Here is an 18036-nt window from a genome sequence, read left to right as displayed (position 1 = left end):
ATTTTGGTCTATGGACTGCTGAATATTGCTCCAGTACCTCTGAGGAAAATAAGATGCAACTATTTGGCTGTTTCTTTTTCTACCGAAGGGTGTAATGAACTGGTTCTTATATAGCCCTTTTCTACTCTATCTGAGCACTCAAAGTGCTTTAGACAACTCTGTTCACCCATTTGCACAAGCACAATGCTCATTATGTAACTGCTTTCCAACATTTACTCGTGTTTACAGCAGCTTGGGGTTAGTTGCCCAAGGATATTTGAATTGCAAACTGGAGCACACTGGAGTCAAACCACCAACCTTCCAATAACTAAGTGGCCTGCTCTACCGCCGGAGCTGTGATGGAGTTTATCAGAATCAGAAAAAGTTGTGGAGGAATTTGCATGACAACTTTTACAAGATGTATGTCTTGGTTGGTTGAAATCTGGGATATTCATTACTTTTGTGAGGTAAGGGAAATGTGTGTCATATCTTTACAAACATCACATTGACAGAAAAAATCGGAAAACATCCTGTGCTTTTATGGGAGGACAAGTAGCCCCAAGGACCAGAATTTAAAGCCAATGTTTTACCATTATTGCCCGAAGAAAAGTGGCCTAACTGCGCAATACTGCTCTGAGGCAACAGACCAAAAATGGTGTTTTAGTAAATAAATTAAATCAGAATCTGCCATAAAAACTTATTTCAATTTAAACATGCATAAAAATGAAATCATACTTAGCAGCAGCTAGCACTATAAGCTGTGTCTTGGCCCCGGAAAGGATTACTCCGCCCCCAGATCAAAGATCAAAACCTCATCTACTCGTTAATTAGCTAAACACGGAGGTGTCTTGTGTCACAAAATAATAATAATGATCACCAAAAATGTTGTTTGCTGCCTGAAGGCATCAGCATACCATAGAGGGTTAACATTAAAGACTAAACAACCACACAGGGTTAGATTACGAAAAATGTTCAAATCCAGCTGGGGCTGAGGCGAAATTGCAGCGATAACTATGGGTTTTCTGTGTTCCTCATAAAATTACGTTTAAATCTTATACTGTATACTAGGTCTGATTGTGACTTTATCTCTAGCTTCCCCCTGAAGGTGTAAGCTGAGAAAGCACAGTTGTTGTGTCGCCTGCTGTGATGTCACACGCCGGATGAACCCGCAGCTGCACCCACTTCACGTCAAAACAATCCGGAAGACGACACAGCATGATGGAACTGTTGTTGGGGCTGAAACGAGGTCAAAGCTAACACAAATACAAGTGGGTTTTAAAGCAGTTTAATCTAATAATGCTGTTAAATATGCAAAAGTAGCGTCTGAAGCGAAGGTTATTTAACCGCTTAAAGAGTCCAGTCACACAGGCTAACCTCGCATTTTGGATTCAAAGTCCATATCCTAGCTCTTCAACGCATTAAAGTCTTTTAGCTAACCGCAGACTGTTCCAGGGATACCATGGGCAACGGAATGAATAAGGTAGGTTTGCTGTTATTGTTTATGTCATGTCATTACGCTGTTTGGGGGTGTTTTTGATGGTTAAAAGTCCAAAGCGATGCTGGTAAACGCAGGCGCCAATCACTGGTCGCTAATCAATCACGTGACACGCTCTGCCCTGTCAAAAAAAACCCCCAAAAAGACAAAATTTGGATCCAAGCCAGGGCTCTTGTGCTAGACTCTAACCTACAATACTGTTGTATGCCAACCTTAAGTTAAGTGTCTGTGTCTGCATGTCATGTTTTGATGCTGTGATATTGCACTGTCATTGTTAATTGACAGTTAAAAGGGTCCTCCTAAAAGAAAAAGCTAACTCATGTTGTTTTTATTAAAAAGTAAGATTGTTTATATCGATTTCTTCCTAAAAATGAAATTGTCATCCGCATCTATTTTGAGCTGCCACAACAATGTTCAGGTACTGTAGTGAGATATTTCATTAGAATCAATCCAGCACTTCATTACCTTCATACAGCTATTGTTCCATAGGTATAGTACCAAAGCTGTACAGTAACACTCAGTGGCCGTTTGCCACCCATCACATCATTCAGATAACCATGCATCATTGCTTCAAGCCTTGTATGGCCATAAGGAACGTTTCCTTTGCTCGTAGCTCCACTAGGATCTTAAGCCTTAAGCTTTAAATCCAATCTGGCTCGAACCAGAACATTTGTTCTTTTCATGCGAGGTTCTTGAAGCTGAATTGTAATGAACATCTAAGTGCAACATGTCTGTGACTGCTCCTTCACAGGTTGTTGATGGACTCTACCTTGGGAATATAAGAGGTAAGACAAACATGTATGTAGATTTATTGCTTTAATTATATACAGTATAGAAAGCCCAGTTGGGCCAGGTGTTCGGTGTAGCATTAGAGTACAATATTTTGCTCTGAGCACACTTTACATATTATCATTAATTCTCAAATAATGTTTAATTAGGGGAATTTTAACTCAACATAACTTAATCTTCTATATGAAAAAGTGAAAGCAGATTTTTAACATAAGCCCTCCCTTTTAAGCACATATATTTGTAGCTTAAAGAGTAAAATAATGTAATATTGTAAAGTCTCGCCCACAAGAAAATTAAACTGCTACAATGTGTGGCATAAAAACTAAAATAACAATCCAGAGCCTTGTGTTTCACTCTAGTCCGATGCAACCTCCTCAAGTTAATATGGCATTTGGAACATTCTAACTTTAGCTGCCTTGATGACAGTAAGAGTATAATGGCTAAATATAGCTAAAATGACAGGGACAAGTGACCACTTGCCCATCTGTACTAAGTAATGTTGCAGGATAACAAACTACTCACAGACCTGCTTCTGTAGCTGCTTGCAACGGGTCAAAGTCATGATTGTTTGTGTAAGATTCATACCAAAGGACCTGTTGAGATATGTTTCCCTCTCTCCTTGTCACAGATTCAGAAAACAGAGAAAGTTTATCTAAGAATGGCATCACACACATCCTGTCTGTGTACAACAATGCAAAACCGGTGTTTGAGGTTAGTGGGAAATCATGGTTAGTATTTCTGGATGTATTATGATTAAAAATTGCTACTTTCTGTGGAAAATCTTACCTGGTGTTTTTTTTTAAGGTCATGCGTGCAATGTTAATGATGTAATTTGTGCTTTCAGCCATCTGGGGGTGGTGATGAGTTATGGTTGGGTTGCTTTGAAGTCTTGAGACTGAGATTGACAGATAAATTATGAGGTTCATGTGTATTAAAAGACAGAATCTTATGATGTGTAAAACTGAACTTTTTTTTACTCTGGTAAAGAAAAAGGTTAAGTGTGAGAAATATGATTTAGAACACCGATATTCACCACCGCAGTATATCTCTGTAAGTTTCACATTGTCTCTGGTTTCACACACTGCTTACTGTAAATGCATTGTTTTGAGTGTTGGACACTGACCAAGACCAGGGGAACACATTAGATATTGATCTACAACCAGACTGACAAAAGGTTACAATGTTTTCTAAACAAAAACAAAATTCAAAAAAACCCCATGCCTCATATATATTAACTAAAAATTGTACAAATAAAACAGAAGAAATATTAAAAATATATGTATGCTTATTTTGAAATTGATTCCAGCAATATCTTCCAGAAAAGGGACGTGTTTACTACTGTGCGTGCCGCTTCCTATTTTAATACAAACCTGTAAACGTTTAGAAACTAAGGACACCAATTACTATCATTTCTTTTTACGTATAAATTTAGCTTCTGTCAGTTTGGAGCCTCCTTTATTGTATTGTTATGACAGATTTTTTTTGTAATCTGCCACAAAAATATCAAAGTCAGTTGATCGCAGAGACGCTTGTACTACTCAAGACATGCTTATTTTAAATGCAGAAAGCTTTGGCAGCTTATGTTAATACACAATTTATATTGTTCAGCATTACTATGTTGCCTATGACATCAAAGGTCATTGAGGTTTGAAACGTGCTGTGATAATAAACAGTCCCTCTCGTCACCTCTTCATAGAATAGAGTAGATTGCAATAGCTCTTTGCTGTCATTGTACATGTACAACAAACTTGTTGGGGCTCCATGCCAACTGTGGCTTTAACTGGTTTTAAGCTTGTTTTTGCATCCAGTAATTTCTTTTTAATCTATAATAATGTCATTCTTTAAATAATATTATACACCATGTGTGATGAAATCTCAAATACTTAAAATTGTAATCTGGGAAACTATTCTTAGTCTTACACAGAGCGCTGAATTTCTTTTGAAGACACTGTGTTTTTGAGATGCTACTACATCATGTCACTAATTCACTTGAGTGTCTTTTTATTAGTATTACACAACTTGTCCAATATTTAGTTGCCTGCCTCCTAACATTTTTCACTAATGTTTTGCAGGACATGACATACCTTTGCATTCATGCAGCTGATGCTTCCAGCCAGAACCTGTGAGTAAACACGTACATGAAGGTTTAAAAACATTGGTGGATTCTTTTTCACCCTCTAGTCTTGGTTCCTTTGCAAATTTCAAAATGTATGCAGTAGACTATTTATAGGAGAGGAGAAGAGCAGTAACTCAAACAGTAGTCATACATAAGAGTTACAGCCATCTAATGATAGATTAAAGTTATTTAATGTTCACTTCATTTCATTCTGTTCCTAAAGACTGGGCAAAAGAGGGCTTTTATTTTTTCACGTGCTTGTGAGAGAAAGGTTAAGTGAAAAAATAACAGATGAGTAAGTATGTTTAATGTGTCACTGTTCATCCAGAGTCTGACTTGTTGCTGGCGCTAACACGACACATTAGTCATAGCAGTCTTTGACCTCACACATCCCTTGTTGCTTTAAGTTTGCAGCATGAACTGAGGGGACAGTAAAGAGCCATTATTCAGTTGGAGTTTAAGCATTAAACTTTAGTGTCATATGACCCTGGTTGATGGCTTACTTTAAGGTCTTTATTGGCGTTGGAGAGGAATTACGTTGTTATGTCTGCACTAGTGCCCTACGTGGTTAGTCAGGGTTCATGCATAGGTACAAGTGGGACATTAGTAGGAATTTGATAAATCTCCAGTACATTATGTCAAAGACTTTACCTTGTTGGGTCAAAAAATCTCAGCGTTACTTTGAGCTCCACAGTTACTCAACCTCTCCTTGATTTGAAGGGGAACTTTATTTGCTTTAGTTTGTAAAAAAGTAGAACTGAGTCAAATGTAACTTAGTGAGAACTGAGGTTTAGTGGCTGGTTGGAAGTTGATGATTGTTGGGCTGGAGATGTCTGACCTCCACTGTCGCAATCAAGCGTCCTTCCCTCAGGCAGCAGAGGAAGGAAACCTAAGTGTGACATCTGGCTGTTTGCATCGACCACCCAGGGCTTTAATAAACCCCCTCTGTCACAATCACTGGTCTGAGTGATGCGAGGGTGAGGCCAACTGCCGTCCCACCATGCATGCTATGATCTAGGGGCCCCTGTCATTACATGTGATGGCCTCTGTTACATGGTGATGGTACACAGCAGAAACTGTCTCACATTTTGTAAAAGTTTAAAGCTTTCTGAAAAACCTTAACCTCTATGATTGCTTCATTTCAGCAGAAAAGGATTAAGGTTGATGTGCTTAGATACTTCCTCGCTAGGAATCATCACATACTATACAAAAAAAACCCAAAGTGACAGCAAATCTTAGACCTATGTCCTAAATCACTGAAATAATACTAATACAGCAAAACTGTGGTCAGACTGCAGAAACAGCCCTTTGTTTTTTATTGTTATTTGTGCAGCAGACAACGAGGAGCATAACAAAATAAATGTATCTAGCAACTAGCAAGAAGATTAAACCTATTTAAGCTTCTATGCATTTTGTGATGTCAGTGTTTTGTGAAATTCACACTGAAGACAGTAAATGCTATGAGGAATTCACACCCAAGACAGCAAGTGCTTAATTGAAATGGCATTAAATGTTATTTATATAGTTGCTAACAATGTATGTAGATATTTGTAGAGAGCCAGGGGTTCCCCTTTTTTTTGAACCTTCTCTGAGAAAGTCTGTTAGTGTGCGTAGAGCATGAAGGTGTAAACTTTTGCATTTGCATCAACGTGATGTGCTTTGGTCATAACTAAGGAAGCTCTTTTTTTAAAAATGATTTTTTTGTTGTTGTTGTTGTTGTTGTTGTTGTTGTTGTTTTAGGCATATTAATATAATTATATTTTTAAAAACCACCATAGAAATACAGAAGCTCATTTTGCATATTAAACATACAGTAATCTAACAGCTTTTTGTTGCTAGAGGACTATTTTTATTCCAGTGTTCTCCTCACAGTCATTTTCTATTCAGTTCTACTTAACCGTAAATGTTTGTCACAACTTAGTTTTCTGCATATTAAACAAGACTGCCGGAAACTTCTGTGCTAGGATGACAGAACAAAGTGCTGAGGAGACATCTTTTAAAGAAGAGTTTGGATCTCTGGAAGGAGGAAAAAAGTAAAGTGACAGTCTATTTTAGCCCCAGTCTGTTACCCTGTCTGCTATTGAGTAACCAGCATCTGCTCCTCAGGAGACCAGCGCTATCAGCCATGCAATTCTTGATTATGCAAAACACCAGCAGTGTTTCCTGACAGTGTGTAAGGAGGATATTTAAGGAGCAATAGCATTGCATTATGCTGCTTTATATTGGAAGATGTTTTGTGTGGAGTTTTTGCAATCTTACAATTAGTGGGGATTTATTTTCTAAATTTACCCATGAAATGGCATTTGCTGTATTTTAGGTGTAAACCTAAAACGATGCCTCTGTTCGCACTGAGTAACCCAGCGCTGGAAAAAGACCAAATTTTGCAGTTAAGACAAAATGACGGCATTTACTTCCCTTGTCTGTCCCTACTGTCTGTGCTCTGGTCGACCACAGACTCTCTGTTTGAGCATACCCAACCTCTTTCTCACATGACAGCTTGGAGTAGCTAAAGGGAAAAAAAAACACACCACAGTATGTTCTCCTGTTTCTGAGATATAACATAAATCTGTTGAAACTACCTCACACATTTCTGAACTTATCTCTAAATCTGAGAGTAATCTGTAGTTTCCACAGCTAATCTTAGTATATTATTATGGTTTTAACAACCTTTATAGAACCACAATGTTTGGGCCTTTAACACAGTTTCAGTTCAAGGTGGCCTTTTTCATATCCTATAATGTGTATTCCATTTTTAGCTTTACACTCCTTAAATGTTACTATGACCTTAGTAAAAGTGAACTGTTGTTTTCTGTTTGATGAGCAATACTATATTAACTCAGAAAACTTTACTGTGCTTTTTTTTATGTCTTTCCAGACTGCAGCATTTTAAAGATTGCATTAGCTTCATCCATGAATGTCGCTTGAATGGTGGATCTTGTCTAGTTCACTGGTAGGTATTTACATCCAGCCAGCTTCCTACTCAAAACCAGAACAGATCAGCCGTCTTTTTTAGGTACTTTCACAGTCAACATGACATTTGTCCTGATGGTTTGTGGCCTGTCCCATTTTTTTACCAGTTAACCGTAGGAAGTAAGGTATTAAACATCCAGCTGCTTAATGAAAAGAACCAAATAAGCCAAATGTCCTTTGTGTTCTTGCAGCCTTGCAGGTGTATCAAGGAGCACTACCATGGTGGTGGCCTACCTGATGACTGTCACCCACTATAGCTGGGAGGAGTGTCTGTCTGCTGTCAAAGCTGTTCGTTCCTTTGTTGGGCCAAACTATGGCTTCCAGCAGCAGCTGCAGGAGTACCAGACTACACAAGTCTCAGAGGTAAACATGCAAAGAAACAGAGAAGACATGAATGCACACACACTGTACACTACCTACAGAATGCATCCAATTCCCTTTTACTACTTCAGTGTTTCCGCTTAAAGTCAAATTTTAAAGTGCTTTTTCTAGCAGTAGCTTTGTGGTATACTGGCATTCTGTAGAAACCCTTGTGCTCTGTTATTTGTGATACAGACCCACACACATACATGCACACAGGATATGACACATACACCATTACACAGCACAGGCAGTCTGTGGTCAGTCTAGCAACTGTTAATCTGTTCAACTGATGCATACCTATTTATATTCTTTTTTTTTTTTTTTTAATTGCTTGTAATTCTTGTTGAGGACAAGAAGTATTCGTTTGAAATGACAGATCTGAGATTTACAACTGGAAAACTAAACCAGCACACATGATTATCTTCTGTTATATGCAATGGTTTACAAACCCTCAAATATTTTAATATCACAATGGCATAATGGTCTTTTGTACACGCAAGCCAATTACTCATTTAGTCAATCAGTAATCCAGTCTTTAAAATAGTACATAAGTTCTTAATATTGCATTCAATCACTAACACATCTTAGTACTAACTCTTAGGTTCAGAACTCATAGCAAGGGTTTCTAATGCTCCTCTACTGCACATCAAGGAGGATCATCTCTGCATTTCTCACCTTTCTAAAAAGTAGCTTGTGTTTTGTTTTGTTTTTGCCACCAGCAGCTTCACAGGTTTGCATAGCTATTTTAACTTTTAGAATGCCTAATCTGTGATCACACATTTAAAAAAACATTCCTGTAATGTTTTTAGTTTTGATTCATGCACTTTCAGATATTACCTTGCTTTTTTCTTATATATAAATACATATATGCATAAGGTTGTCGTCAAGTTTACATCCACTCATCATGGGCATGAATGTCATTGTAATTTTGGGTTTTCATTGGGTGGAATCATTATGCAGCATACATCTTCAGTAACTTTAAAAAAAACAAGAAGTGGGTGCACAAGTTTGAAGTTATTTTAGATTTTGTCTAATTCATACAGGATCGAAAGTAAAAATACATGCTCAAATATATACATACACCCAGACTAATATTTAGTTAAATGTTTCTTAGCAAGTTGCACATCGATCATGAGTGGCATCCATGTCCTTCTGTGGCCAGCTTATTCTTCCAGATGGGTAGCTGATGACCAATAAAGCATGTGTATTATAATATCTTAGATCTTATTCCCTCTATTGAGCTGGCTTCTGATCATCTTTTTTTTTTTTTTTTTTTTACCTCATGGAGGTACTTCCAATGTGTAGATTACTGAGTTTTAGACTTTCTTCTCATCATTCCAAGCCATACTCAGGTTACACTACTGTTCTTAGAGTCTTGATGTTTTGCTCTTATCAACCAGTAGATGGCGCTTTAGCCAGTCTGAACACCTGGATGAACACCTGCTGTTAGCATCCCACTTATTTGTTTTTTGCCAGGCTTTTGTGAAGTGCAGTTAGCTTCTTTACCCAGTACGTTTGGATGTCAGGTCCTGGTCCTATTCAGGTCTTCATTCTGGAGACTTGTTATTGAATGTTTTTTGTTCTGAAAGGTTGCTTTGGTCTGCTCTTAGGCTGGTGTTGTGTGACACCTTTCTCTCCAAGATGTTCTTTCACTATTGCTCCTTTTAAGCTCTGCATGGATTTGCCCTCATACTATTGTACTTGCAGCTGAGAGTGTACCCTGGATAGGTTTTGGGAGAAAAGGCCATTTATTCCCATGGCCTCTGTCCAGAGCTGTGAGCCTTTGTTTCGTAGATTCTATGGACAACTTGTTGCACTTCCTATTGATCCAGGACCTAACTCCCATGACACACTTCTACACCTCTCGTAACCAACTAAAGGACTTACCACTATAAATTTTAAATAAAACAACTCAGATGCAGTTGAAGTGCAAACTTTCAGCTTTAATTTGGTGGTTTGAACAAAAAAAAAAAAAGAGGAACTAAAGCATTTTTAACACACTCCCTTCATTTCAAGGGCTCAAAAGTAATTGGAGAAATTGAAAAACTAAAATTGAAATGTTCATTTCAAATACTTGGTTGAAAACCCTTTACTGGCAATGATAGCCTGAAGTCTTGAACTCATGGACATCATCAGATGCTGGGTTTCTTCCTTTTTAAAGCTCTGCCAGGCCTTTACTGCAGCTTCTTTCAGTTGCTGTTTGTTTGTGGGCCTTTCTGTCTAAAGTTTAGTCTACAACAAGTGAAATGCATGTTTATTGTGCTTAAGATCAGGTGACTGACTTGGCCATTCAAAAATATTCCACTGGGTTGCTTTGGCTGTATGTTTTGCGTCATTGTCCTTTGTCATTGTATTATGAAATGCCGCCCAATCAATTTGGCTGCATTTAGCTGGATTTGAGCAGACAGTACGTCTCTGAACACCTCAAAAATTAATTCAGCTGCTTCTGTACTGTGTCACATCATCAACAAGACACCTTAATGCCCACTCACATCCTGGGCCATTTGACCTCAGGAAATCACATGATAGGGTGGGGCTAGGTTTCACAATGAGCTCACCCGAAACCTTGGCTGATTGTGACCTACACTCATTTTCACACCTTGGCTCGTGTGATTAGGTAGAGGTCCCTCTTGGGGGGACACTCCCGCAGGGCTTAAATCTGGAACTCTCCACATTTTGACCCTAGAACTGAAGAAGCTTCTCAGATGAGAGGTGAAACATCTTCAAGCAACAAGTCCAGACGCTTTTCTTTCCAAGCTCCTTAGATTACGATGACCTGGATGACTGAGAACCTTCACAGACATCATCAGTAAACAGTAGTGTCCCAGTGCCACTGGCAGCTATGCAAGCCCAAGCCATCATACTGCTTCCGCCATGTTTTACAGATGATGTGGTATACTTTGGATCATGAGCTGTTCTTATAATGTTCTCTATACCTTTTTTTTCTATACCATCATTCCAGTAGAGGTTGATCTTGGTTTCATGTGTCCAAAGAATGTTTTTTCAGAACTGTGCTGACTTTTTTAGATGTTTATTTTTTTTTTCTCAATCTAGCCTTTCTATTCTTGAGGCTTATGAGTGGCTAGCACCTTGCTGTGAACCCTCTGTATTTAATTTCATGCAGTCTTTTTTTTTTTATGGTGGACTTGAATATCGCCTACCTCCTGGAGAGTGTTGTTCACTTGGTTTGCTCTTCACCATGAAAATGATTCTGCGATCATCCACTACTGTTGTCTTCTGTGGATGTCTGAGTTCACTAGTGCTTTCTTTCTTTTTCAGGATTTACCAAACTGTAGATTTGGCCACTCCTAATATTGTAGCAATTTTTTCACTTTAAATGTGAATTTTAACTTCCTATTGTATGGTTTATTCTAGAAAATATTTCCAGGTAAGTATGGTTGTGTATTTAAAGAAAATCTCAAATATATCCATGGTTTCCTTTAGCTTCAGCCATGTGGTGGACGCTTGTTGGCAACATTAAGAGTGGTCCTTCTCCTAACTTGAATTTAACAGAAAATCTCACCTTTTTGTAAACCTGACTTATCTTGGTGCCTACGCCTAACCAAAAGCAAGACAAAGCCTAAGTAAACAAAAGTGAAAATGAAATTAAACAGTTCATGAAACAGGACACAAACTGTGGTCTCCAGGTTCACAGTTTTGTGATTTTAAACCACTGCCACCCTACCTGCCAGTATACTCTTTAAAACAAGTATTCTAAGTATCAGTTGCATGTTTACATTATAACTATCCAAAACATGTTTCAAACAACAGTTATTAACCAGATAAGTTTAGATTACTTCAGTTGTTCCCAAACTTTCTACCATTAGTTTAATAGTAAAAAGTAATTTGTTTAATTAACCATACATTTTTAATTTATGGGTGCATTGTGTGCCGACACATATTGAGATTTATATATATATATATATATACAAAAATTTATATATATATATATATATACATATCATATATATATATATATATATATATATATATATATATATATAGATGTATAGATGTGTGTATATATATATATATATATATAATTATATTTTTTTCAAACACTGGCTTAAACATTTTGCATAATTTTACCTAATTTATTTAGCGATAGCTCTAACTGTGATTCCATTCCATTGGCACTTAAGTAGTCGTTGCACACAGAAGGGGAACTGTAGGGGGTTTGCTGGGATTGCATTAGCTCGGTACTGCTCATCACGTGTTTAACCATTACTGTCAGCATCTTGCAAAATAACATGACTGGAAAAAAAAATGGTCATTATTTGTAGACTTTGCATTGACTTCGAGGATTTAAAGGGAAATAGGTTTTGTGTATTTGTGATTTTCCCACATGTGTCTCAGATAGAAAGTGAAGAATCTGAATTCAGCAATGTCTTCAATACAGTTCTAGCAACATTGTGTATCAGTGGTCATGGTTGCAGTGCATGTGAGATACAGCGTAATATACATAGTGACTAAAGCTTTGTAAAAGTTCAACAAAGGTTAGAAAAACAAGTTCCTGAAACTGAATGAAGCAAAACAGCTCCAGGCTTTTTAAATTTCAATTTCTCTAAAAAGCCTTAAATTTATCTATAAATTTGCTACATATCATAATATTGTAACCCAGCCAAATGCTCGCTGAATCACTGAGTTGTCATTTACAAAAAGAACAATCTGACAATTGGAAAGCGTGTTTGTGTGGGTGTGCAGGTGCACTGGTGAGTGGTGGCAGTGATGACCGCAGATCTATCTGCTTATGAGTAGCATGATGAATTTTAAAAGGTGCAAATCTTTCATGTTGCCTTCATTGTGAAGTTGGGCAATAAACTGGAACCTTGTCAGAATTTACTAATGTTATGACTTGAACAAATTCATCACTGGGTGAGCTTCTACCGATTTTATGAGTTTCTACTTTCAGTTTGTGTACCACGTGAAACACTTCTGACATGATTCATGTTCTTTATCAAGATGGTATAATGACAGATAAGAGCAGGTGTTGTACAGGATTCGGATATGACTGAGTTTATTGATGGCTTATCTTAAATCTTTGCTTTGAATTGTTATTAATTTTTACAGTTCTGTTAATATTATGAGTCAGTTGTGCTCTGTTTGGTTTTTAGGGTGAGTGTGACAGTACTAATTTTAGGAAGATGGAGACTTTCACTTCATTAAAGAGTAAGGTATTGCACAAAATAATTGAAGAATTCCTGGACATCATTACAGCTCCTCCCTTTTTGACCTTTTATTAAACAAACGTTTAAATGTTTACTGCAAAGTAATGCTGCTGCATATAATACACTTATTGATAACCACCCCTTCTAGCGACTTCTAGTGTTTATATCTAGCTCTGAAAAGTCAATAAACTGTACTACAGTTCGGCCTGGGCAATGTGAGGAAAATCTAATATTGTTTTTTTTTTTTTTTAAAGCTGTATCACGATACACAATATATATATATCACGATATGTTTAAATAACCTCCAAAAACAAGTGTTATTTTCAAGCATGTAGTGCCTGAAATTGCACTGGTATACTCATTCAAATCAACCATTCAATATTTTTTTCCAACTTTGAATACAAAAAACATCTGAATGAATCGAAATGTTTTATTTTAACCATTTTTTAACCATCAGTTGCACAGAGGTTTTTCACATATGATAGTACTGTCACAGTAAAACTCTTTCTGTGGTCAACCCTAGACCAAGAACATTCACAGGTATCGCAGCTGGTTTATTTAACATTTTCTTTGGTGTGTAGGGAGACATTGACATGCAGAGTTTTAAAACATTGTTCATTTTGCAATGAATGACTTTTCAGCTGGTGGGAAAAATTTGGGGTACTGCTACCTTTTGCGGCAATAGTTTTACAGCACGTTTTGCAAATTACCGCATTTTGTTTGATGTCCTCCTTGTGAAATACAAATGACAGTGAGTCTCATCCTTTCGCTCCTCTGAAATTCCCACTGTTGCCATATTTCTCGCTACCTGGTAGTATATAAACACACATGCTCACCGCATGTGTACCAGGTAGAACATTTTTCGGTTGGGAGGGGCTGATTAATGATGCATTTGCAGCATGTGGGGGAAAAATAAACCTCACAGTGAATTACATGCAGACAGTTCAATATTGCCATGGAAATTTATACTTGATGGTTACGATAAAGCCACTTTAACTGTCGTACATGGGAAAACTTGCAATATATCGAACATAGTCTATATATCGCCCACCCCTAACTACAATCATTTGAAGGAGTTCACTTCGGTGTTATTGGATCAGGAAACAAACTTTTTTTTAACAATTTGGAGCAGCAAATTTTCATTCAACTCTCTCTTGCGCTCTCACTTACATGCACACACACTTCCCTTTTAAACACATAAGACAGTTTAAATTAAATTAAAATATACTTTAAATATAAATAATATAAATATTTCATAGAAGGTTCAAAATAAACTCGTATCTCTGGTGACATAGATATGTATCTATATATAGATATATATATGATCACAAAGCTGCACAAATTGCATATAGGTTTAGAAAAAGAGGAACAAGAGAGTTGCATTTTCCATGAAAAAAACTAAACAAGTGTGTCACATTTTAATTGCGCTACTTTCTGTAAATTTAGCTTTTCGGTATGAATACTCAAACTATTCTTTTGACATGTTCTCTAATGAAACTTGGGTGGATATGTATTTATAGCTTATAATCCACCTGTTTCTCAATGTTAAGCAGACTAATGTACTGTTTGAAGACACTGTAGATGTGGTATGAGGCAACTATGTTTCAAGGAGATCTGTGAATTTTAGGGAGGACAATTTATGTTGTATATTTGTTATTGTAACTTACAGTATGAATACAGTTATAATAAAAAGTCACTATACTAGCAAATCTAAAAAAAAAACTAATATTGTAAAAGTTTGTTGTTGTTTTTTTTAAATTTCAAATAATTTAATTTTAAAATGTAAAGTGTACTATGTCCTGAATTCATTACATGGTGAAACATTGCAATTTTTTGTTTTAATTGTGTTGATATGGATTTTAGCTCATGAAAATCTGAAGATTACTATTCAGTCAGTGTAAATATTGTGCATGTCTCAGTCTAGTTCAATACATGCAACCACAATCATGGGAAAGACTGCTGAGTTGACAGTTGTCCAGATGATCATCAACGCCCTCCCCAAGGAGGGCAAGCCACAGGAAATCATTGGTTAAAAAAACTTGCTGTTCCCAGAGTGTTACATGAAAGCATATTAATGGTAAGCTGACAGAGGGGGGAAAAATGCGGTAGGAAAAGTAACTGGGATGACCACAGCCTTGAGAGTAAAGTTGAGCCAAGAAATTGGGTGAATTTCACAAGGAGTGGACAGAGGCTGGTGTTAGTGCATCAGGAGCCAACAAAGCACAGTCTTTGGCAAAGGAGCTACAACTGTCGCATTCATAATATCAGTCATATCCTGAATCGGAGACAGTATCAAAGGAGACTTATGTGCTGAGGAGAAAAAGAACTGGACTTTTGCTCAGGGGGACAAAATCCTCTTTTCAGGTGAAAGTAGAAGTTTATTTGGGAACTTAAGTTCTAGAATCTGAAGAAAAACCATAGAGGCACTGAATCCAAGGTGTTGGAAGTCCAGCGGGACGTTTCCACAGTCTGATGATTTGGGGTGCCATTTTTTCTTTTGGTGCTTTTTGTGCTTAGTCCAGTCAAAGTCAGTGCAGCTGTCTACCAGATTTTTAGACTACTCCATGCACACATCTGCTGACAAGCTTTATGGTGATGCTGGTTTCCTTTTCCAGCAGAACTCATCACCTGCCCACAGTGTCTCATGCCAAATGCCAGAAAGTTGATTCTATTCATCTAGTTGTAGTGTTTTTAGTGGGAGAGACATTTTGTCACTCATCTAAGTGACGAATGCTCCAGATGATCATGGATGATTGAGCATGCATCAAGACTCTGCTACCAAATGGTTTGGTAACTATGGCATTACCATGCTTGACTGGCCAGCCAACTCTATTGCATCTGACCTTAACCCCACAGATAAACTATGAGGAAGACAAGAAACACCTGAACCAAAAATAAAGACAGGCTAAAGCCGTGCTTGCGGCACTGCCGAAGTGTTCAGTAACACCTCAGCAGTGCCACAAGCTAATTGCTTCGATGCCACACTCCACTGATGCAGTATTTAGTGGTAAAGGAGCTCAAAGTATTGTGTATTAATGAACGTACTTGTCAGAAGTTGGATATTTCTTATGGTAAATTCTTTTTCAATTTGAAAAAATGTTATTAATTTGAGATACTGGATTTCTGATTTTTATAAGCTATGAATTATTGTCATTAAAAAAATAAAACAAATAAGGCTTGAAATATTTGCCTGTTTTGTGTATATAAAATATATGGCAGTGGGTTATGTAAAATTGTATTATGTAGTTTGATCTTAACCATAAAAAATGTTATTTTAATTAACTGTTTTCCTTTCCCCTCTCATCTTCAGTACAGAGTATGGTTACGGTCAAGTTTCCGTCCCAGTCCATTCAATGACCAGGAGCAGGTGGGTGCCCTGCTGAGCCAGTACACAGAGCAACAGCAGAGCCAGAAGAGGGGAGGTGATCACAGCTGGATAACTGTCAGTGACTACCCATCCATGCGATCCAATGCTGATGCTGATGGTGATGATGAAGGAAGCGGCTGAAACACAAGTCTGGTCATGCCAAACTTGTTCCCATTGCTGCCTGGAAATAGGCAGCACCCACTATTCTGTACTCATTTCCAAATCAACCCTCAGTCATATCTAACCTACATGTATTCATACAACTCTAAAAGCATAAGATAATATCGAGCACTTTTTACTTTATTCGCGTCTGTTTTTTTAAGAAGAGATGGAGGTTGATTTAGAATTGTGCTACAGACCTATAACCACTACCAGTACCCGCCACAGTCCCTTACAACCAAAACAGGGGTATTGGTGCTCACAGACGCCTTACTCTAAACACCTCAGCACCTTAGCCATGATGAGTGATGACCTTTGTTTCCACATGGACTCCTGCAATGTTCAGCTCAGCAGCCTTAATGCCATAATCAACTAACGGCATCTTAAATGAACATTTTGCCTATAGTTATATAAATATCTAGTCTGTTAAATCTCAGTTAAATCTAAAACCAAACTGATGGTTGATTTGATACGTACAAGTTTGCATATCAGCACTGCTTTTTGTGTTTGTAGGTTTGACAGCATGAAATTTGTTGTTACATTCATCCTACCTATAAATAGCTGCAACATACATCATAAGCATTGTACTAGCCACCTACAAAGATCACAAAACAATGAGTTTATCACTGCCTATGTAATTTACAGTATTCATGTTGACATAGTTGGATACTGCTCTTTCAGTATAGTTAGCACTTTCACTTTCATTTGGTTCATCGTAGAGAAAATTCCAAGCTGTGTACACACCACTTGTACCAATATTTGTTACAAAATCTAGTATCAGAAATCCACACCAAAACAACAAAACAAGTCTTTATATAAACTAGCAGAATATTGTGAGGCTAAAAAGAAAACTGTTATCAGTTCCCAGCAATTATTTCTTCTTTGCATTCATTGCAGGGCTGAGAGGACTGGTACTAAGTTATCCCTCACAAGGCACACAGGATTAAAGAAGAGCCAAACCTTTTTAAGTAGGTTGACACACGGAGACCGCACTGTGGACATTACAAATAAACCACTATGAGTGACACCTAAAAATATATTGAAAACAAGGCAAAATGTTCCTTTAAGTTTATTAACAGCAGGTTAAATTTGGGAATTTGAATTTAAAGTATAACTACATATTCAGGATGTCTGTAGTCCAAATGTTAAAGTCTTCCTGATTTTACCGAAGCTCTGATGTTATCTCTTTACTGTGTCAAAACAGATTTTTAAAGAATTTCTGTTTATAGTTTTGTGGATAATGTTTGTTGTCCTAATTGTGTATTTATGGTGTTTTGTTTGTTGTGTTTTATAATGAAATGCAGTGATGGAGAAATAATGGAATTGTTAATAAATCCACCCTATGAAGATAACTGTGTGTCTTTGTCTTTATAGTAAAGCATAAAAAGCAGATTTAGCTTGAGATGTATATTTGAGGATAAAACGTTACAATGGTTAAAATAATGAAATTAATTTCATTTTTTTCCTTAAGGTTTTCATTGTTTGACATAATGAAATAAATATCAGTCTAAAATAAGGATTACGTTATGAAGCCAGCCTTCCAAGAAGTGAAGCGTAAGTCTTTCCTTGGAAATTATTCCTGCTGGGCCGGTGGGGTTACTTCCAGTTTCCTCCTCTAAACAGCAGTATA

General features: G+C 37.2%; 1 protein-coding gene across 1 annotated transcript; it reads left to right on the top strand.

Annotated features, from left to right (window-relative positions):
* The first annotated feature begins 1096 nt into the window (after positions 1 to 1096).
* On the top strand, positions 1097 to 17758 carry dusp22a (dual specificity phosphatase 22a). Its single transcript, XM_005915173.2, has 7 exons — positions 1097 to 1459; positions 2226 to 2259; positions 2892 to 2974; positions 4336 to 4385; positions 7255 to 7329; positions 7541 to 7712; positions 16191 to 17758. Exons 1-7 carry the CDS (start codon positions 1439 to 1441, stop codon positions 16386 to 16388), a joined length of 633 nt encoding a protein of 210 aa, XP_005915235.1. The 5' UTR covers positions 1097 to 1438; the 3' UTR covers positions 16389 to 17758.
* The last annotated feature ends 278 nt before the right edge of the window (positions 17759 to 18036 follow it).

Source organism: Haplochromis burtoni, unplaced genomic scaffold (genome assembly GCF_018398535.1).
Source record: "Haplochromis burtoni strain Fernald_Lab_line unplaced genomic scaffold, NCSU_Asbu1 Contig_11, whole genome shotgun sequence".
Classification (NCBI taxonomy): domain Eukaryota; kingdom Metazoa; phylum Chordata; class Actinopteri; order Cichliformes; family Cichlidae; genus Haplochromis; species Haplochromis burtoni.
This window is presented reverse-complemented; position numbering and strand designations above follow the sequence as displayed.

Bases quoted from the DNA above. Each gene is read 5' to 3' on its own strand.
- dusp22a (XM_005915173.2), top strand. From the start codon at position 1,439: ATGGGCAACGGAATGAATAAG. The intron at 4,386-7,254 runs GTGAGTAAACAC...ATGTCTTTCCAG, and splicing joins GATGCTTCCAGCCAGAACCT to ACTGCAGCATTTTAAAGATT. The intron at 7,330-7,540 runs GTAGGTATTTAC...GTGTTCTTGCAG, and splicing joins GGATCTTGTCTAGTTCACTG to CCTTGCAGGTGTATCAAGGA.